The sequence below is a fragment of the Zonotrichia albicollis genome, chromosome 1 (assembly GCF_047830755.1).
Source record: "Zonotrichia albicollis isolate bZonAlb1 chromosome 1, bZonAlb1.hap1, whole genome shotgun sequence".
Classification (NCBI taxonomy): Eukaryota; Metazoa; Chordata; class Aves; order Passeriformes; family Passerellidae; genus Zonotrichia; species Zonotrichia albicollis.
The window spans coordinates 30,342,566-30,366,021 of NC_133819.1; the positions used below are offsets into that span (position 1 = coordinate 30,342,566).

The window sequence follows — 23,456 nt, forward strand, 5'->3', positions numbered from 1 at the left end:
ACCAATGCTGGATATTGCTTCCTAGTCTTACTCAATGTTTTGCTAGTCTAGAGATCCTGAAAATAAAGCTACATTTGCTTGGTTGCTGTTTTTGGAGCCTGAAATGACCTGAGATTTGGCTCAGGCAAAATTTGAGTGGGTTTTGAAAGGAGATGACGTGACTGCACTCATTTTTTGGGAAACCTCATCCGGTTTTATACAGGCTATTTTAGCCACAAGTTTATGGTTAGGGATTTTTATGTCCATAAGGAAAGTAGCTTCTTCCAGCTGTGGGACAGTGGAGTTGTTCTATATTTACTTGCTTTAAGCTCAAATTTTATATTGCCAATAAAGCATAGTTGAACAGAGAGCTTTCTTATTGTGAATGTCTGTACCTTTATTTGTCTGTCTTTATTAAATAAATAGTTTTAATAATCTAGTAACTAATTAGGTTAGGCATTTTTTACTTGGCATGGTAGAATTTTTTTCTGGTTTTTTTTTCTCACAAATTTTGTGTTAGGTTTTACTTTGCATAGCGCTGTTTAGACAAATCTAACCATGAGGATGTTCATGTATCTGAAAGTCAAGAGAAATTTAATTACGATGCTAATAAAGTTTAAAAATAAAATAAAAAATTATAATTGTATCTTTATACTAAGTAAAAACCCCCTTGGTTATGCTGGAAACTATTTCAATGTGATGTTTATTTGCCAGTCTGTGGTAGGGCATGCATAATGTCCTCAAGCCTAATGATGCAGCTTGTGTTGGAGTTGTTTCTAGTTGAATTTTCAGTATGGTTGGGGTTGTAACTAAAAAAAATGAATGGTATCTGCAGTGAGGGGTCTGCAGCAGGAAAAATAGGCAGCTGTATGAGCAGTCATGGACTGTGGACAGGTTGTTGGGACTCTGCCAGTAAAAATAACATAAAATCTTTTCCTGTTTGTGTATCTGGAATTACTTGCTAAAAGAATTTGGCAGCAAATCCAAATGTAACAATATAATTTTAATTATATTCTCTTATGCTTCTTGTTGTGGGAAAAAATCTGGGGCTGCTTTCATTAACATCTCTCTTACTATGGAAATATGATTACCAAAGTGACTTTTGCTAGAATGGGAGGGGACAGTTCATGTGGGTATATATGTGGTTTTAGTACAGAAAAAAGAGTGGAAGTTGTATTTCTCTCAGTTTAATACTTGAGTTTTCCTAAAAGTGAACTGTTAAATTCTATACTGAATATCTTGTAAATTCTTAAACCCCCTTTACTTTCTGGTGTACTCACAAGCACTGTATATGTACTTCTCTCTTAATTTCAGTATGTTCAGAATGTATTAATATTTGAACTTGGAATGGCATGCTATAACTCCTGTTTTGGTGGGATTTTTTTATTTATTTGATTGAGATTGTGGGTTGTTTCCCCCCCCCCCCTCTTACTACTGGAAGATTCTCCTTGCTCAAAGTTACATAAAAAATATAGAAAAATTGCCTTTCACATTCCTTACCCCAGCTATGTTCTGGAAGCCCAGTTCTGTTCCACTTCCCCCATTTATTGTGTCCCTTCCTGCCTCCCTGCCTTTGCTAAACCATCTGTGCCCTTTCCTTTGACTCCCAAAGGCTTAACAAATGTCCTATTTTGTTTGACATTAGTTTTATTTATATTAGTTTGACAAGTGATGGTTGGACTTAGAATTGCTTCTGCAACCTGAAAATATTTTTTTAAGGATGACATATTTGTTTTTCAGTTTCAAATTCTTTTTGCCTCTTAATTTTATGCAGCAGTAATTAAAAACACTGCATTATCTAAAGTTTGTGATTAACATGATAAATTTGAATAAGTCACAGACTTAGTGCTATGTAACTTCTTTGATAAGACAAGGATGAATATTCATTTTTATGTGTAAAACAAATAGCTTTTGCTATTCTTTTACCTAATTTAGAGGTAGCAGCAAGAGAAATGGTCTCATTGAAGCATGAAATGAATTCTGTGATTCTGTTGGACTTGTTGGCATCTGCAGCTTCTCCAAGCTGAACAAACCAAGTGACCTCAGCTGCTCTTACAAGGCGAGGCTTACAAAGTCTTGCCCTTGAGGCCTTTCACCATCTTGGTCTCCTCTTCTAGACACATTCTAATACCTTGATGTCCTTCTTTTGAGGTGCTTAAACCAGCACAGAGTGCAGAGCAGAGTGGGACAGTCACATTCCTCAACCAGCTGCTGATGCAATGTTTGATGCTCTCCAGGGACCTTTTGGCTTCCAGGGTATACCATTGATTCATCTATTGTCCAACTTGCTGTTAACTGGGACCCTCAGATCTCTTTCCTGGCTGTTCACAAATGCAAATGCAACCTCTTCCATGGATATTCAGAATGCTGATGTTTAAAGAATAGGGAGAAAAATAACCAAGCTTTTAATGTTTTTAAGCTACATCTTTGTGTGTTTTATGCATTTGTGATGGCAGGTGCAATGTCCTGTGTTGCAAGTGTTTGCCAAAACCATTGTTTTAATTGTAACTGTTTTCATCCAGTCAGGGTTGCTGAAAAAGCATTGAGTTATCCTTAGCCCTGGTTTTGCTTGTTGTACTTTTGTTTTCACTGAAATCAAGGGCAGGATTTTTTTGTATGGACATAGAAAATGTTTAGGGTTTTTTGTTTTGTTGTTTGTGTATTTTCTCGGTTTTTTTTTTTTCTCTCCCAAGTACTCAAGAAATGTGGTGATTTTATCTTGTGATTTTTCTTGAGGTTGTGAAATCTGTGATTCAAAAGTGAATTTGAGTGTTGAAAGAAGAAACCCACCCAGATGAAACTGATTTGATTGTGCATGAATACTTTCCACAGTTGTAATTCTACCAAGAAGGGAAACTGAGTCAGTTGATAAGAGGTCCATTTTTTTATATGGATGTAGCTAGATGAAAACGTGCACAGACACAGAATTCATTTTACTAAATTGGGAGATTTACCTGTCACTTGTTTTAGGTGTAAATTTCAATTTTTTTAAAATTTATAATTCTATTTATTCCTGATATTTACAAAGGTGTAAGCTTCCTTGTAATTAGGTGTAGATACAAAAAATTTTGCATTAAAAAGCATTGCAAGTATATGTATATCCATATATCTGATGGGGACAAAAAGCACAGATGTTTGGTTTTATGTGTGTTGGCTCTTAATTTATTTGCTCAGCCCTCAGACACTGAGCAAGAGTGGACAAGAACTTAGTCAGAATGTGGGTTGTGTTGAACTTTTTCTCTTCTCCTGCACAAGACTTACTTTCTATGAGTGTGGCAGTGGAGTTTTGAAGTTTATTTGTTTAAAAAATTGTTTAAAATGTTGTAATGATTTGTTGCTATTCACCCCTGCTCTGTTTTCCTAGTAGTGTCTCCCTAAAGTTGCTTACCACCTGTTTTCCAGCCTTTCCCCATGGTAGTCCTGGTATTTCCAGATCCTTCCCTGTCCATCCTCCGAACCCTGCCCTTGCAGCTTGTCTGTCTTTATTTGCTACATACGTTTGTCTAGAAGCTTTGTTGTCAGTTATGATCTTTCCCTTTACTCATTGGTATGTCTCAGGTCTTCTGCTGATCAGAGTGACCCCCGAGATGCATTAGAAATCTATTTTTCACCCGTGACAAATTACCTATTATTCTACATAGACTTTTGTGGTGTGCAGATCCTCATATAAGGTTGATGGTTTTTTCCATGGGTTATAATCAAAGTCTCAGGTGTCTTGGGCTCTGTGCCAAGGTCTCTGAGCCCCTTGGCAGGGGTTCGAGCCATTCAGGACAACCAGAGTGATGTCCTGAATTCCAACAGGTATGCACTCTTCTCTATTGTTTTTATGTTTACATGTATCACCTATACTCTCCTATCTAGCCCTTGATTTGTTGTTAGGCTGTCTCCTCACGGGGGACAGCCCTTCTGTAAAAGTTGCCATTTTTGTTTCTCGCCCTTTTGCCTCTGCCTCCCCTTTGAGCTGTGACGCTGTGGCACCTGTGCTGCTCCCTTCAAGGGGAGCAATAAAGACAGTTGGGAGATGCAAGCAAGGGCTCCTTCCTTCTTTCCTTTGCCTCAATCCATCGATGTGGAGCCACATTTGTAGGCTGCTTCTGTCAGTCTGGGACCTGAGTGTGTGGCCAAACCGTGACCACTTCCCAAGTGACATTGGTGAAATCACAGAAAACAAATTGAGCATGAAAATAGTGTTTGGTCTTCAACCTGTGATCCAATTTAACTGCTTGATACAGGGAGTCTGTTTTCTCGGTTTGTATTCCACTGCTGAAAATGCCAAAGTATCAATCAAACTTCCATGTATCATTTGGTCTCTGCTGAATCATACTCTTAAAACATGTCAGTTTAGAATTAATCCTTGTCTTGTGAAAACAAGTAAGGCTCTATGGTAAAGAAATGTATTGTCAAAGGACATTCAGTGTAAATGTTCTTCAAAGTATCAGCTGCAGTGAAAGGTTTATTTTCTTCTAAGACAAGCTTTACAACATTTATTACTTATCAAACACTGCAAATAACTATTTCAACAATTAAAGACTTTCCAGTTCTAAAGATCTATTATGACAAAGACAAAATTGAAACCTAATGTATCTAAAAGCTAGTGTAAAATCTTGTCAAATCTTATAAATTTCAATGGCAGCAAAAAGTAATTTTTCTTGTGGGGTAAGTTTTCATAAAATAATTCAGCTTCTATGTTCGCTCATCTATATGCTTTTGCTGAGGGAAATTTGAAGCTTTTTCTTTAATGAGCAGAGAACTATTTGGCTGTTTAGCAACAGAGGCTTAAGGAACCATAAAGTTTATAAAGACAAAAATAATTTTGCTGCTAAGCAGATAAACCCACTTCTCTGTATAGATTTAAATGGAAAACTTTGACTTATCTCAGTTACTTTTAATGCATGAAATAACATTGGACATCAATCATCTCATGTAATGAATCACAACTATGAAAAATTTACGTGGACATGTTGCTTCTACTTCCTTCTAAACGTGTTGACAGCTTCTGTATACCTATAAACCTTCTGTATCAAATCTTATTAATGTGACTTTATCACTTTGTAAAAACTTTAAATATGTTGACCTCCACTCATCATTGTGCTTGGTGCCTGCACTACACCCTGTGTCCCTCTCTGTCTTGTTTGCAAGGTCTTTGCAGGAGGAATTCCTTTAAGTGCTACATAAACACAAGATGATGTTCACACATGTGTTCTCAATGGAAGTAGCTGGCTAATTCCTGTCAGTGATTGCCATGATTCCTGGCTTGTGCTTTACCTGTTTGTAGGTGTGTCTGTTTCTTTGTATGCTGGGGAGGGATTCCTGGCCTAAAATTAAGTTGTTGTGAGTTTGTTTTCCATGTCTTACTCCTGTGTAATATTTGATTTTGTGGAAAATCGTCCAGCATGTACTGGTGAGTATTACAAACCATCTAAATATGCCTGCAGGTTTGAAGTTCTCAACTTTGTGTCTTCAAATATTTGTTTCTCAGATTAATATATTAGGATGAGTAAGTGATAAACTTCAGAAACCATTTAAAAATACTTTTTTTCCTAAAATGATGCCTCATATCCTAAGTGGCTAAGACTTTGCCAAAATCAGAAATACATGTGTGTATAGAAGAGCACAATTACTTACCTGTAAATTATGTAACACTTCTACAGCTGTTTGACAATACCTGTGTCTCAAAGTAATGCATCTGAGACTGAGTACTCTTTTTTTTAGAGGAGAAAATGGTACACATGAGAAGGTCGTGTTTGAGACCTGTTTTTTGAAGTCCATAGAAATTTACTAATTCAAGGCCACGGAGGCATGCTGTTCCATATTTGACATTTAAAAAAAGATTTGAAAACTTTTGGAGGTCAGTTAAATAACAGAGCATTGAATGTCTTACTAAATGGTTTGAATCCTGGATGGCACATCTAGGTCCTAATTTAATGGAAGTAGCAATAGTGGTTCAGAAGAAACCAAAGAGTTTTGGAGCCTCTGTGGAAGGGCTGGAGAGCAGCAGAAGATTACGATGATTCACCTTGAGGTTTGTCTGGATTTATTCAAACCAAGTGTCAAAGCAAAGCTTACAGAGACATATTGTGTTCTAAAAATATGAACTGTTTGCAAATCAGGTGCTCTTGAATGTGATTATCCATGCTAATATCTATGTATAAGCATACAATCTAACAAGAATATGGGTTTTTCAAGGGTACTTCGTTATAACTTCACTCTAGCCTTTTTAAAGGCAGTGATGATATTCCCAAATGTTTTTGATCATATAAAAATGATTAATCATTGCCTACTAAGGAAGATTTCAGTGAGGGAGAGTATGTCCTTTTGTTGTAAAATAAGAAAAATTTATTGAATTCAAACAATTTACTGAAAGTAATTTTTTGGGGATTCTAAATTAAATTTTTACTATGTCAGAGGAAGTTTATATGTGAAGTTGTTCTTGTAAAATTTTATTATATTTTTTCCTTTTAACTTAACCATCACATTCTCTCAAGTTTTCTGTAAGAGCTGGAAAGGAAAGCAAGACTGATTCCTTGCAAGAACCATTGAGATCACAGGCCAAGCATCTGGAACTGCCTTTGGAGACCTTCCCTTCTAGATACCTAGTCTCTTTGAGGCTGATAATTCTTTTTGCATGAGAAGTGTTCTGTTATTCTAAACTAGTACAATGTTGCAGAAATGCAAAAGTGGTTTTTTGTATGAGGAAGCTTTGATGTTCTGATAGGCTCTAGTTACAGAGTCCTGCTGTGGTAAATATTCAGGTGCTGTGCATCTCAGATTAAATTCAAAACTAGTTGCTATACTGCCCTTCATGTGAAAAGACAGAGTAAAAAAAAGGAATAGGAGGAAATTGTGTTGTTTGTCTTTAGCTTTATATGGGTGGCTATGTGTCAGTTCCTACACTGTGCAACTAGGTCAGTAACAGCTGTAATAAAATTCAGTTTAAGAAAAAAAGAAGGGGGAGTGGTTGGCAGAAAGTTAGTTTTCATCTGGTGAAAAGGCAAACATAAATCAAAGCTGAAGTACTGTGAACTGCATATTATAGGCTCAAAGGGTTTCTGAAGTGTTCTGCCCATGGTCTACTTCTTGTTCCTTTGAAAGAACAAGTTTGTAGTTCTAGTGCACTGATGCTGGTTTTCCTAACCTCATGGGAAAAGTTATATTCTAATGTCATGTTTACCTACTTAATCTTTTTGTTCTTGTGTACGGCTATTTATTAAAAATGTTTTGTAGCATTTTTAAAAATTATTCCATGTGTATGCAGACATAGAATAAATAGTCCACCTCCTTCTCCCCTTTCCTCTACTGTAACACATTGTAGATAGTTTTCATGGGTCAAAATTACACTTTATCTCAAGCATTTTTAGAGAAATGGATGTTCTTAGAAGCACAGCAGGCAGAGATGGGTAAGAGTATACACAGCAGGCATCTTTCTTTTCACATTATTTGAAAGGGTGGGTTTTGGGGATTTTTATTTCTTTTTTGTTTTAATTACCAGTGGCTAAGTTATTAATGATGGTTGATAATAAACTACTGATGATTGAAGTGTGGGCTCCTTAAAATACTCTCTGAATTATGCACAGTGTAGCTCCATAGTGCAGAGCTCACAGTATTCCTGTCTGTACTCCAATTTTGCTCACCACAGAAGTTCACTAAAATTTTTTCCAAGGCAAATTGAAGAATTTAGAAAGCATTTCTAAATTGAGTGCGTGAGTTCTCTGATGGTTTCTTACCAGGAGCTTGGATAGTTAGTTTTGATAGTGCTGGGTAAGAGAGCCAAAATAAAAAAAAAAACTTGGAATTTGTGATTTCCTTCAAAATAATCTGGACTCTGTAATTTCTTGTTGTGGCTCATTTGTCCAGCTTTTTCAGGAGTTTTAAGGGATTCTTTCTTCCAGTTGTGTTCATCTGGTGGAAGTTTCTCCACAGTCTTGCATGAGGAGAGAGGACTGTACCCATTTTCATACAACCTACAAGGATTGTTCTTTGTGTATCTTGTGTGTTCTTCAGTGTCTTGTGGCAAAATGGCTGAGGCTGGAAAGTGTCTCTAGAGATTTTCTAATTCACTCAGATGAACAAAGCAGATTCAGCTACAGTAGACTGGCTGAGGCCATTTTCTTTTGGGTTTTGAATATCTCCAAGGATGGAGATGACATCTGGACAACCCGTTCCAATTAAGAAGGGTTTTGTTTCTTTCATTATGGGCTTCAGTGAACTCTGAATTTTATGTTTGATTTTTCCCTATAAGTAGTTTTTATTTTCAGTACTGATTGAAATCTGACATAATTAAAAAAAAAAAATCAAAATGTGGACCTAAATAGGCCTGTCTCATATTTTCTTTTCCTGCTATGAAAGCATCATATAGGCCAGTCTCTCACCTGCTGTGGTATCTGCTACTGCCTGGTTCTGCTTGATACAGGCCAAATCTTGTGTATCACCTCTGCTTTGGGAAGGCACATTTGGATGTGCACTCCTTATAATTCAGACAAGGGACTAGCATGGAAGAGGAAGGTAAGACAAGTTAAGCTGCAGCAGAAGTATTTCTGCAGTATTTGTGGTGAACTAGTTCCAAATCCGGATTGAGGCTGAAAGGAAAAATGGTTATTTGGCTCTTTTTTTTTTTTTTTAAGCTATATTGTATTTCTAGCAGATTTCACTGGGAAACAGAGCAGAAACTTGTGCCAATTTGTTATATCTGGCATAGCAGAAGTCCAGCCAGCAGCTTAGTAGCGCATTATTTAATCCTGTTGATTGAGGCCTTGGGTTCTTTTTTGGTGGAAGACATCATCTCATCTTGATTTTTAGCAAACTTGTTTGCTTCATCTCTGTAGTAGATAATGAATGTAAAAGAGGCCGTTGAAATAGCTGTATGGCTTTATTGCTTGCTTAAAGAGTTTGAGGAAGGAGGATTTGTTTTACTGGACAGAAGTCTGAGGCTCCCACAACTGTGAGCCATGTGCTCACAGCATGTGTGAGGTCTAACACTGCTTAATATTGCATATGAGTAATTGCTGAAACATAGTGGTTTGACTTATTGGTTGAAACAAATATTTGCATGTTAGAAGTATAGCTGAGAATTCTTTACAGATTCTGTAAAATGTACTTTTCTGTTAGGCACATAAAAAATTACTTTGTTGGGGAAATATAGAATATGAAATCCCAGTACTTGCTGCTGGACTAATTCTTTAATACATTACCTTCAAAGGTATGTACTGCAAAATTGTTACAGACTTCAAAAAGTTGTTGAGTAGATAGCTAATTAAGAATAAGATGCCTGCATACCTCATGGTAAGTTACTTAATCCTACACTGAGCTCTGGGTTCTGAATGCTTTGCTGTGAAACCACCAAATTCCCACTGAAAGCAGTTCTATACCCCAATGTCTATTGGACTGGGCTTTGGTCTTTTTACTGCAAGTGAGTCTGCACTGTATTTGCATATAAAGATCACTACATAATTGCATGGGCTGCTAATGTCCTGGTTTTGCTTTAGCTTCCACTTATTGTACATTTTAAAACCAGTTATAGCAGCCATTTGCTTTTTGAACTGAGGTCTTTAAGTACTTTGCCTTGGAATTCACACCTTTCCTTAACACCTTACCACCTTTTGCATATGCCACCTTAATTCCTAATCAAATTTAGAAGTTTGATACAAGGCTAGAAGGGTTTGATTTGGCACTCTGGGTTTGGCTTACATGGGTGCAAAACACTTCAGTAAAAGTCCTTTGTGATTTGTCTTCCAGTCATTATGTTGTAGTGGATTTATTATTTTTTTCTGAGATCTATAGCTTGATGTCTTTTTAATGCAATTTTCTTTAGATACTGTAAGAATACCTATTCAACAATTTTCTTCTGGAAAATATCTTTCTAAATGAAAGATGTATTTTTTTAAGCATCATGCTGCTCATATTCTAGAGAGAACAAGTATTGTTCTTTTGTTTTTTCTTTTATTTTTAACATTTCATATTTCTGTCAATTGACCTCTTTTCTGAACTGTTCATTGGACAACAGAATTTGTACTAATTCTTACAGCTGTTTTACATGTTTGGTTTTTAACACATGAGCTGTTAAGTGTGAGAAGTGAATATTTTTCTTCTGACACTTGAGCACTTGACTTAATGGCCTCCAGCATTTTCATCTCAATTCCAAAAACAATTTTGTTTCTAAGTAACTGAAAGCTATTTTGAAACAATATATGCAGCAGAGAAACAACTAAGTGTATTATTAAGGGTACTGACCTGTCATGTTCAGAATTTAATGAAGCACATAATTCTATATTTTTATCTGCAAAATCTTTCATAATGATTTTTTTATACCCTTTTGCAAATTGAGGTATTTTAGGAAAAAAATCCTCCTGGAAGAGAAAGATCAGGAAGATACCTCCAGGATGTAGTTAAGAAAACTATGCATTCATTTCAGAACTTCTCATGAAAAATTCATCTTGGGCATGGGGAAAATAGAAGTAGAAATATATTTTTCATCTGAATTCTGTTAATTTGTATTCATTGCATCCTATCTCAGAAACTCAATTCCCAGAAGAATTCTGAAGTATATGCACAAGACAGAAAAAATGTAGTCAGTGAATATAGTCTTGGGACAACATAGTGAGAGATGATAGTTTAAAGGCATAGCGTTAACTTGAAATTATTGTGTTAGAAAATACTGTACCTATAATGTAGTCATGAGAAACATACAGTTTGTGGTGGCTGGTGGGCCAGAAAACCTACATTCCATCTTGCATTCTTGTTTTGTAGCCATTTCAAAGGTGCATCAGTTGTTGAAACATATGAGCTGTTGAATTTCCTTTGGAGAAAAAGGGGAAGGTTTATGATTCCTGGATGAGCAAATACAAGTTGCTAATGTGTAGCATCACCTCCAGTGATATGCATGAAGGTAGAAATTAATTTGCTGTATATTGTGCTGTAGACTAGAATTCCAGCTTGATAATGAGTAAAGGATGAATTATCTTTCAGTTAAACTGTAGTAAAACAAACCAAAATCAAACCCTTAAAATATTAGTGGTGAAATGTTAGTGTAGTGCCTTAGTAAGTGCGCTTAGTCTATCCTAAACCCTGGAGCCCCTTGCTGTACCTGACTTAGTATCTTCCTGACCAACCAGGAATTGTGGGCTGTTTTTTGTGGGTGGAGATGGAGCACAAATTCATCTCCCAATGAGCAAAGCACCCCTCATGAAATTTTAATGCACAATTGCCTGTTCTGTGTTTTTTTAATTTTCAGAGCTAACATTAAAAAAAAAAATGTGGTGCTGTAGTTCATGGTTCTAATTTGCACTATGACATTCCTTCAGAAAAAGAAAAATGAAGAAATGTCAGCTTATCAGTAGAAGTGTATTTGAATGAGAGTGTCTGTGTTGTGAATATAATTCTGTACATTGTGATATGCAATTTTTTGTGTTCTTAATGGGAGCTTTGACAATGTGAGCTTTGTATCATATTTACAAGGAGTTGTTAAAACTGAACCTGAACAACAACCTTCAGCGCAGTGAAAACTTTGCATTTACATGACGTAAATGGAAATAGAGTATCAGGAAGGATGCCAACTGCCACCTCATTAAATAAGACTACAAGTACAGTTGAATTTACAAAATTCCTTAACAGAAATCTTTTTATGGGAATCCCAGCAGAACACTTTCTTATACTGGAATTATTCTCACTAGGTTTAACTGCATTGAATATTCAATGCTGATGCTGTCTTTGGTGATCTTGAAAAGGAAAAATCATGATATAACAAGAGCATCTCCAGACCTGTGGAGGATGCACCTAGTCCACACCCCTCTTCTTGGCTAGGTCAGCTACAGCAAGTTTCCCAAGGCTATGTACAATCTCCAAGGATGGAAACTCAAAAATACTTACTGGGAAGCCTATTTCTTAAATGTTTGGCCTCAACAACTGGGAAAAGTACCTTCTAATGTTTAAATGGAATTGACCATATTTCAGTTTGTGTACATTGCCTCTTCTTTGGGGATTGCTGAGAACAGTCTTGGCCTGTCTTCTTTACTGCTTTTTACCTAGCTACTGTGCAATATATCACCTCCTTTTCCTCTGATCTTGGGGCTTTTTCTGTTTCTCCCTTTGCTCCCTGCCACCCACCCCAGCCTTGGCACACACATTCAGTAGATCCAGTTTTTCTAGCCCATTGAAGTCCCTCTGAATGGCAGCAGAACCATCTGCTCTGTCAACCGCTCCTTCCAATTCTGAATTGCCTGTGGAATTGCTGAGGTTATGCTCTGGTCCATGAGCCAGGTCCTTAATGAAAAGCAGGATTGGCACCAGTGTTGACCCCTGGGGGCTCCATTGAAGGCACTGGCCTCCAGGTGGACTTTGGCCTGCAGATCACAGCCCTTAGAATTTGGCAGCACAGTCTGTTTTCAGCCGCCTTGCTGTCCTCTTTCCTGTCTTCCACAGTTTGTGAGGGTGTTCTGGGGAACAGTGCTGAAAGCTTTTCTTTATTCAAGATAAACAACATTCTCAGCTCTCCTCCCATCTATTTTCTAACTATTTAATTGTAGAAAGCCATCATGTGGGCTAAGCATGATTTTTCTTCATGAATAAAGGCTGCCTATTTACCACCACCTTCGTGCCCTTCATATGCTTTGAAATTGTTTCCATCACCTTCCAAAACATTGAGTGGAGGTGGACTGGCCTTTGGTTCTCTGCATTCTCCTTGTCCTTCCTGAATACAGGAGAGATGTTTGCTTTCTTACAGTCTGTTTGAACCTGCCTTGACAGTCATGACCTTTCAAAGCTGTTCTGGGAGTGGCTTTGCAGTGATGCTGTCCGGGTCCCTGAGGACTTGTGGGAGCATCCATCCCCTCAGGTCACATGAATTGTGTATGGCCAGCTTGTTTAAATCTTCCCTAACCTAATTCTTCTCCAAGGGTAAATGTTTCTTGCTCCAGAAGAGCAGGAAAAACTAGGAAGCAGGTGATTTCAACAGTTTCAGCACAGCTGGTATCCAAAACCCAAGATGGGGTTGGTGGGAGCACTGTTTTGGGTACAGATTGTCACTCAGAGGGAATATTTGCACTGACAGAACAAGACAGTCGTATCTATGGATCTTTCTGTTACACACAGAGCTATTCCATTTATTAGAAATTACCTTTATTGGGTAAAAAAAAAAAAGTAAAGCCTCTTTTGTGAGGAGAAAGCTTACCCATTTGAGAGTGCAGTTGCAACTGACCATGTGTTCTCTGATCTCATATGAGCTTCAGATGTTTGCTTAGATGGGAGGTCTACAAGAAGCAAACTTACACAAAATTATAGTTTCAGTTATGGGGATTATAAGTGAATTTCAAGTATTAGAATATTGTCAAATCCTAATGGCCGGAATTGTCCTGATGCTCAAAAATACTAGGTTTACCTTACATGTATGCTGAAAATTCACTCAAGTCAAGCCCACAGTCGTGCATCAATATCCATTTTCTATTTTCTGAGAGAAGCCACATAATCCCAGGCTGCATCTGGATACTGGATGAATGGATGTTGGATTCACTGAAAAATATTTTTTCATGATCTGTGTAGCTGCTAAGATAATGATGAGATCAGTGAAATTAAATAGAATCTTAGAACTCTTGAACTGTGTATTGGTTTTATTGATAAATCTTGCAGCTATATGCCTGCTGCAGTGGAACCTTACTAATACAAAGTAAGGATATGCCCAAATACCCTTTTGGATAGGGCTTAATGGTAGAGTCTGTTCATTTTATAGTGGTTCCATCTGATATTTGATTAATTTTGCTGCATGAGGCAAGCAAGGGAAAGTAGGATTTTTATAAAGTATAATGAATTTTGGTATTACAGGTGCTGCCTGCTGGAGTGCTGGTAGTGTCCAAATGTCATGCTTATTTGAGCAGTTCATGTCCAGCTTGCTTTAAGGGGCATACAAGTTGAAGTTAGTTACTTAAATGTGTGATTTTCGTTTCTTGAATGATAATGATGCTAAACTTAAATGATTATACTTGGTTAAAATGTAATTTACTATCTTGAATTTGGCTGAGCTCAGCTTGAAACTAAATGTGCAGTTGGTAGTTTAAAAAAAGTGACAAAAGCTGCTAAAATATTCAGCACTAAGAATATCTTTGACTACTTAGATACTTCAGGAGCAGTGGCTGAATAGAATAGTCACAGTCGTAATGCACTACAACCTTCTCTCTCATTATGCTGTTTATATCCTGCTTGAATGAAAATATATTTTAGTTCCCTGAAAGCTTCTCTATAGCTTTAAACTTTCAGCAGATGGGAGTATTAGAGGAACATTTTTGCCTTTGCTTTTGTATTGAACTGAGAACGCCATGGGACTGTGAGAGGATTTCAGCCAAATTGCAGAACCCTCCTTGCCCCAGTCTGGAGCAGCCCACGCCATTAGCAGCTCTCTTTGTGGTGTCAGAGATGTCATTAGCTTGTCATGGGAGATCCCTTCAGCTGAGCTAATTATTTCAACAAGCTCTATTCATGAGCTGTTCAAATTCTGGAGCTTTAGGAAGTAGTAGCTATTCCTGAAAGACTTTGGAATGCAGATCGGTTTCTGCACATTCATGTTTTGATGCTGACTGCAGTAAAACTGAGAATTGGCTATTTCTTATATATAAGGATGCAATCCAGATATTTGTGGAAGGACACAATTCATCCTTTACTTTCTGGTGATCCTATATGACTGTATATGGGCTGTAATGCAAATTTCTAGTTGATCTGCTCTGAAGCTTTAGGATTTCTGAATTTTAGTCTTGTTTTCAGTGGTCATCAGTGCTTGAATTTGGAGCAAAAAAGTATACTTTGGGATGAGAAAGAACCTTTGGGGGGAGAAATTGTGTTCTTCTGTTTAAGTGTTTTTGACATAATGATATTATCTTAAAAATATTATATTGTCTACAAATACTCAAAGGTATTTTTTCTTTCTTTATTTTACTCAGATTCACCTCACCTCCAGAAGAATCTCAAAATCTGGACAACTTCTGCCACAGACTTTACTCTTTAACAAGATACCATTCCATTAAGAACAATGAGCTCCACAACACCAGGTCAGTTTGTTTATATTTATACCTCACTTCTGCATAAAACTGTGCCTTCTTAGGAAATATATAATCCTTTGTGTTGATGAAGTGAATGTGGCAAATGACTGATATGCAACACTTCTTATAAAACATGACAATGGCTGTATAGGCAGAAGGGGCAATTTTAGAGGCACCATATCACAGTTTAATTTTAAAGCCAGGATAATCCTACAGTACATTTAAAATATATTTTTATTTTTCTTAAGAAACTGATTAGTCATGATCTGACGTGAATAGGCATTTTGTAACATTTTAGTTCTTAATATATGTAATTAGACATTAATTTATTTTCTGCCTTTGCACAGATGCTTCTTTTAAAGAAAGACTTCAAATGGTATCCTGTTATTTTTCTGTTTAGCTCCAAAGTAATCTTTACCCATGATAGGCATTCTTTGCAGAGCTTCCTCCTTTAAATATGTGTAATTAACAATGGTCTCTGAACCTGCTTTAACCAATGCCTGCAAAATGAGTCACTGAACTGCAGCTTTACTTGATAGAAAGCGAACTATCAGTAGCTGTTTAAACTTCCAAGAAAACAGAATGCTGCATATGGAACATGCCTTGACTTCAGTTCTTTTGAGGAGTGAGAGTCCCCAATTCAAATCTCTGCAACGTCCCATATGGTTCACACTTTGATCACCCACACTTGAAGTATCTATTCCTAGCACTGTTGGTAAAATAACCCTTTACAGGTGGCTTATTTTATGACTGCTTTGGTTTTGTGAGAACAGTCTATAAAAGCATCAGGGAAAACACTGTAATACTTTGTGAGCTGTATTTATCTGTATATACCCTATTGCATAGAAATTTAATTCAGTGAGCATTTTTTGAGAATTGTTGATTGTAGTATTAAAAACTGGCAACAGCTTTTATATCAAATGGAGTCAAACATAGCTCAGTTTCACACTTGGCCTCTTTCTCTTACAGTGCAATTTGGTGCATGCAGTGAATTATCCATACAGAGCACAACAGGGCATTCAGCAGAAATGCACATATTTATCTTATCACAGTGGTGCTTAATAGGAAATAATCTTGTACTTCCCTAAACAAAGAGTTCAAATGCCGAGATACTCCAGCTGATTTGGTATCTTTCTAATGTTTCTTCTTTTGTGTTAAGTGCAGGCTGTGGAAAGAGCCAAAAATTAAATTGGCTCACACAAAAAGAAAGTAAAATTTTGACTATTCTTTTTGGCATGAAGAAAGAAGATAACTAACGTGAATGTGTATTTGTCTGTTTCCGTGGGCTACATCTAATGCAAGAAAGGGGACACATTCAGTATAATCAGATTACATGTAAATATTTTTAGATACTTCAGGAACATCACTTTTGGTTGGAGTTATGTGCCTAAATATTTTCAAATCTACTCCTTAGTGTCCCCCATCATTAGAGTTTGCCTCTGAAAACTTGAGTTGCTTCACCAACCATTTCAATGTACCTCTGTGACATGTACAGAAATGTGGTATTGAAGGGCAGTGTCAGTCTTGGGATCCTCATTTTTATTTCCTTCAGTGAAAGAGCAGTGAGGCAGAATTTATTTTTACTTTAGTCTTGCATCCTGCTTAAAGTTAATGCCGTGAACTGGAGGAGGATGAGCATCTCCATGTGGCATCTCTTCTGTCCCCCAGCTGAGCAAGGCTGAGATGTGCTTTGTCACCTTTTGGAAGACACTGAAATTTCTGATTCCAGTGTAGTCCCAGTAATAGTGGTAGGAGAAGCCTGCCATTTCTCTGAACAGCTAACCTTTGATTGGAATTTCTTAAACATTGGTAAACTTTCTTATTGCATCCATAGTAACTGAGTTCCTTTTTCCAGTCCTCCTCAATGGTGCATATTTTTTTTAATACATGGCCAATGTTTTTCTCCCATTGCAGTTGTTATTGCTACTTTTCCTTTTTCATGGTTTCTGTTTTCATGAAGGTTAACCTTATGAGACAAAGAGATGGAAGGGCAGTTCCATCCAACTTTAAAGGACCTTTCCAACTGAAACTATTTTATGACTCTGATTCCTATGATTCAGCTTCCAGCTTAGGTCTAAAGTCTGTATCAGGTTGTAATTGATCCACCTGTAAGATGCTCCAGTAGTTGCAGGCATCCCTAGTATTCCAATAGAAAAATTAATGAATTGCCAGTGACATGACCAGCTTCTTACTGTGATGGTGAGCCTGTGGTAGGCAGTTCATGTAGTTATTTATGGCTTGTAATTTAAATGGCAAAAGCCTGAGTGTTCAGTAGTGTAGAGTTGGGGGTTTTGTGCTTTTTCTTTTTAATTCCTGATAGTCTTGAATTTCTTCGGGGAATAGGTTGCTATATTATGTTACACCCCGTGGTTAGGGAGGTCTGAAATAATTTTTAAGCAGGACACTTTAGGCACATACAGTATACAGACAGTATTTATGACCCTTTTTTTCTATGGTGTAACACCAGGATGCTATCTCATTTGAATACCAATCTGTGTGTCTTGTACATAAGAGCTGTGAAAATCTTCATAATGTATGTTAAATGTTGTTATTTTGGGTCATGGTTGTAAGTTACAACAAAATGGTGAATGTACTTTTTTTTACAATATATCTAGCCTACATATATATAGCTTATGTATGTACATTCATACATGCTGTTACACAGAAGATAAATGTATTAAAAAAAAAGGCAGGAGGCAAACTGGTAAAGCAGTACTACTCTGTAGATGAATGGTATAGGCCTGCCCACTTCATGGATGGCTTGTTCCGTCAATGAAAAATTCTGAAATGCTGTAGAAAGGATTGTGTGCACTGTGCTAAATTTCTGTGGGTTTATGATGAGATGTGCTAAGTGGAAGAAGAACATATTTCTTTAGAATTGCTTTCCCTTCAAACCTAAATTGTCTGAAAGCCCATTGAAAGACCTTATGTGGAACAAGCAAAAATGATGCAAGTTTTATTCAACCATTATCTGAGGAACCTCTTTGGATTGAGTTTTGTCTGTAGAACCAATTCACATGGGTATTTCCTTATATCACATGATGCAAGAAATGTGGAACCTTGTGGTGGTTTGACCAGGAAGAAGTGGGAATTCTGGGAGGCTGTGGTCAAACCAATGGATGCTCGGAGTTTGATATTGGCACCTTGTGTGACCAGTGCACTCCGAGAATACGCAGGGGTTAAAAAGCAGAGCTCTGGCCCTGGGAGGTTCTCTTGGGACGTCGAGGAGTAGAGGTCAGATCTCCCTCCCCTGTCCAGCCGCTGCTGCTGGGCGGGGGAGGGGCAGCCATGCGGTAGGCCCGGGGCCTGGACAGAGATGGGGGTGAGAAGGCCCTCAAGGATGGAAGGGTGGAGGAGCAGCCCCAAGAGACATCGGGCAGACATTTCCCCCCCCCCCAGGAGGGAGAGAGAGGGAGAGTCGGCGAGACGGAATGTGATAGCAGCCGGCCCAGAAGGAGAAAGGGGGGAGAAGGGTGCAGCCTGGCCGGCCGCAGCAGCAGCGCGTGTGGGAGTATCGTCGTTCTGAGACAGGCAGAGACTGGAATTTTTAACCCCTTTCTTTCATGATTGGGGCCTTGCAAGAATGCTGATCCTCCTCGGAGCTGACTAAGAAGGGAGATAAGAGATAAGATGAAACAAGGACCTGGCCCGAAGGACGTAGAGAAGACTGGCTGAGTGAAGAGAGAGAGATGCTTGGAGTGGCCTTTTGGCTGGACTTTTCTTGTGGCCATGGACTCAGTTTGTTCCTGTGACACAGAGACTGCACTTAGGGGGAGGCAGTGCCTCAGAACCAGGAGGGTTCATCGTGGGGACCCCTCGGCCCCAGGGGTTTGGAAAAATATGGGGGGGACAGATGTCCCAAAGCAGAGACTGTGCCTTTTTGGAGTGAGACAAGGCATCCTTAAAAGACAACCCTAAAGGCAGCTCTGGTCCATGCACGGTGGTGAGAGCACTGGGCATGGAAGGAAGATGTCACAAGCGGCAAAAGGACTTTCCGGGCGGTGCCGAGTGACATTGGAAGCACAGAGGTTTCAGCGTGTTTCAAGGGGAAGCCTATGGAACAAGAAGGACTCCTCTCCTCTTCATGAACTGAAGTTTGAGTATACTAAAGTGTGGTGCCAGGCTGGGCAGTTGGTGATTTGGGAGAATGTATCGGATTGGGAAATTCAGGTAGTGGGGAGGAGGAAAGTGGTTTTTTTGTAAGGTTTTCAATTTTTTCCTTTTCCTTATAGTTTTTCCCTATTTTCCTGTAGTTTAGGTAATAAAGTGTTCTTTATGTTTAAGCTGGAGCCTGTTTTGCTTATTCCTGGTCACATCTCACAGCAGACACCAGGGTGAGGGCATTCTCATGGGGGCACTGGCTCTGTGCCAGGCTCAAACCATGACAAACCTCTAGCATAGCAACATCTACTTGCACCAACTCTGTAGCCTATTAAATTGATCCCAGCTCTTTGAACCTTCAGGGACCAGACTCTTGCTAATCTGTAAAGCTGTTAGGTGAATGCTGAACCTCAACAGGGAAATGTTTGCTTTGCTTGTTATGAATGGTTAGATCATTAAGGAAATGTTTACATTCTGCAGCCATTACATGTTCTGAACTGATTACTGTGCATAAAAAGTGCTGGTCAGAAAAAGAAAATATTTTTGTATCACAGAATTAGGGTTGTAAGGACATCTGGAGATAACCATTCAAATCCCTCTGCCAAGGCAGGGTCATGTAGTTAGGGTAGAGAGACCAGTGATATTAATACATGACACTAATAAATTATGAAGAAGAAAATACCTGAAACTCTTGATCTTTATGGGAGTTTTTCAGTTGCTGCAACTATTGCTAAAATAGCAGTGTTTGGTATCGCAGTTTCCTGATGGAAAATCACACATCCAGTTTACCCAGTTTCTTGCTTTTAATATTGCAGACAGGTGAAATGTTGTTGTGGAAAGCTGGTCAGAGAGCTTTTTACTGTCTCCGGTTTTCAGCAGCATTTCAACATGCCTGTTGCTGAAGATAACAAGTCTGAAAGGTGTCTGGGTTACTTACATGCACCCAGGTGAAATCAGCTCTTTTATCTATCTGTAGTTACTGAACTGAAATCCAAATGAGGTATATAATATTTTGGAAATCGCTGTCCAAACTTCTTTCTGCTCTTCAACAACAATTTGTATTATGTCCAGGTCTTTAGAGTCTTCTAAGAGCTGCTATAGTCAACAGAGAGTGATATTTCTTAATAAACTGAGTGGCAGAGAAAAAAGCCGTATGCTAAATTCTGCCAGCTCCTACTTTTGAATCACTTTTCTGTCATCTTGTTTCTGAATTTCTTTGATAGGCATTTGTTTGTTCCTCATGAGAAATAGCTTGTTTTTCCTCACTGTAAAGCTGACTCCCTCTGTTTTCTCATTCTGCTTTTCTCTGCATTTTTATAAATAATTTTCCTCATATTGGTGAAGACTAAATATAGAAAAAGTTCCAAAATGCAATTTTCACTACTGTTTTAAAAGGAAATTGCATTGGATGTTTATACTGCAGTCCCATAACCATATCTTCACCAGCAGTAGATGCTGTGAACAGATGAATATTTTGATGAATAATCATGTATCTTATTTTAAAATGTATTTTGTCAGCTTTTTGGTAAAAAAGATGTAAGAGAATTTTGAGTCCAAAACAAAGATGTAAATTAAATACTAAAACCTCTTCTTCATACATAAGTCTGCTTTGGAGGTGTTTAAGTTCCGTTGAAGTCAAGTGCATGGATCTTTTTCAGACTTCTGACTGTAGACTGAAGGAATCAAATACATTTCTTCCTTGGGATGACTTTGTGATGAATTTTCTTAGATTAAAAAAGAACTGTGTCACAGGCTGGATTAGAAATATATGGAGAATTCATTGAATATGGGCCAATAGGATGCAGGATTAATAGATGTATTATCTATATCTGTCTGTCTATGTATGATAGAGTACTGCAGCTCCTTAAAAATCTCAAAAAGAAAAAAAAAAATCTACAAGCTCAACATTAATATAATGTTTGTAAAAGAAGGATTCTTGCCTCACAGCACTCCCTGCTCTTCTTAACTTTGAATGCAAAGCATGACTGAGATGTGCAGCTCAGATTTTGACCTCTCGAATCTCCTTACAGAACTCCAAAATAGCTTCAGTCTGACATAAATCTTAAGTTTACCCTTATAAAATGTAAAAGATGTTGCAGTTTAGAGACACTCTCTGTATTTTTCTCATAATAATTTAAGCCTGGCATCTTTATCTAGGTATTTCTACATAAAATCCCAACATGCTTGATTGAAAAATTTATATTCAAAATGTGTTCTGCCACTGGGGATTTAATGTACAAGACTACCAAATAATGAATAAAATGCTCTGTGCATGCATTAGATAAGAAAACATCATCTTGTTCACTTGCTATAATTAAAGTTTGTAAATACATGGAGCTACTTACTATGCTTTTTTCTTCCTTTTATAAGTAATTTGCACCATTTACAACAAAAATTGATAATTAAAGCATTAAAGTGTCATGGTTCTGCTCTTATATGTGCTTTCATATTTGCACATGTTCGTGAAGCTCTGTTATTTTGTATGCTAATTCTTCAGAATTTAGGTCAGTAAATAATGACAATAACTAGACAGTGGCTTGTGGGATCAGTAACACTTTGAGCAGATTCAGGTTAACTGAAGCAAACAAATCTGAAGGGTGTTTTTGGTATAACTCTGTGGTACTTCAAGATTATATATACATACAAACTTTAACCTATACATGCATAAAAGATTACTATCTCTTCAAACAGGTACTGTGCTTAACAATTAGAACTATATTGCTGTTTTCTTTCAGGTGTCAGTTGTTAATGTTGGCTGCTGAATGTTGGGTTTTTTTTTTCCTGGGAATTTGTCTTTCAAAATAACTATTTTTGTTCCATGCAGCCAAAGCACACGTCTGACTTTTTGATCATTAGCACCTTAAAAGGTTAATTAGTTTTCTGGAAATAAATCTTGAAATGTTTATAAAGCTTGTAAAGATTCTTTAGAGTGGCTTTTTAAAATTAGAGGTGAAAACTTTTTCTCATTTTAAGTATTTAATTTATCCTCAGTGCTCACTTAGAACATGCACCTCTAGAAAGAGCCATCAAATTTATTGTCCAGTGGCAAAATGCAGAATTCCACTGTCCCTTTTGCTTATTAGTAGCTCATTATTCCAAGGTGGCACAGTTATACTTTGATTGGAGTCTAGTGAACTTTAAATAGGTAAATGTGTATAAAGTTATATTTTCAGTGACCTTAGAAAAGCAAATCAGAAGATTGCATTCTCTTTGGAGAGTGAATATATGCTGTATATAACAGTGTTGATAATTAACCATTGAAATATGCTGGAAGACAGTGGAGAGGCTGATTCCTCATGTGGCTCATCATTACAAACTATGAATCCCAGCAGCCACCCAGAAGATGCTTTGATTGTCACTAAGTGTATGACAAAATTTTCATGCGTTGTTACTGAATAGAAGTCTGCCATCACTCTAAGGGAGTTTGGAAAGCCTCCAAACTCAGAAGTTTGAATTCCCATATCACAGGAAATATTTAACCAACTCTGCTTTTATTACTTTTCTGTCTGTAATCCTGAAGTCATTGTGCTTGCTGGAAGCTTACACTGTGGGAGCATCCTGCATTGCTTTGAGGCAAACTCTTTAGCATAACCTGTAAAGCCTTTCCTAAGATTAGGAATTTTCTCTAGGAACAAAAACTGTGTGTTATTCTAAATCAAGTCAGAAAATGAACCTCAGCTGAAGAGATGTCCCCTCCCCATCTCATTTCAGCACTTGACATGTGTCTTCCTGTGCTCTAATTCCATATGGTCCAAGGCCTACATTTTTATAGTATTGGAGGAAGAAGGGGCTCTGAATTTCCAATCTAGGCAGCTGGACTGTCATATATACAGAGTATTCCTTGGACTGTGCCAAGTATCCTAATTCTTTAGTGGGTGAGACCAGTCCAAGAGAATTGCATCTACTTTTGTTCCTTTTTATTTTTTTGACTTTTTTTTCAATTTTTTGGTTTTTTTTACCGCTCTTCCTCTTGTCAGCATCTGAATTCCATTCTTAGTCTTGTCATACAAAATAATCTTTTTGTTCTTCTACAGTTGATATTTGCTTTAATGTACTGTCTAACATGTTGTTCAAGGAGGGTGGCATTGGGGGGGAAAGTTCAGGGTTGTGCTGTGTTTTCGAGAAGGTCAATATAGCTCAAAGACTAGAAATAAAAAGTTTGGCCTCTCCGGGTGGTTCATTGCTGTACTCTGTTTGGCAGATCAGTTGGCTTTCCTAATTCTTGTCTCTGTCAATCCTCACATTTCCTTGTGGAGAATTGATGTTGCAACAAGAAATCTTTTTACAATGTCATTAGCAGGGTTCTTTATATCTGAAAACACAAGCAGTGTCGAAGATGTTCATGCTTCCTGCTTTGCT

The 23,456-nt window shown here is 37.7% G+C and overlaps 1 protein-coding gene across 4 annotated transcripts in view; it reads left to right on the forward strand.

The window, feature by feature from the left end:
* The window catches only part of HDAC9 (histone deacetylase 9), a 457,669-nt gene that overhangs the window by 18,650 nt on the left and 415,563 nt on the right, over positions 1 to 23,456 (forward strand). For all 4 annotated transcript variants that reach the window (XM_074536959.1, XM_074536953.1, XM_074537003.1 and 1 more), the window contains one exon: positions 14,898 to 15,005. In XM_074536959.1, coding sequence (XP_074393060.1) covers positions 14,987 to 15,005 — 19 coding nt within the window. In that variant the 5' untranslated portion in view covers positions 14,898 to 14,986. Of the gene's footprint in view, positions 1 to 14,897; positions 15,006 to 23,456 lie in introns of those variants that run through there.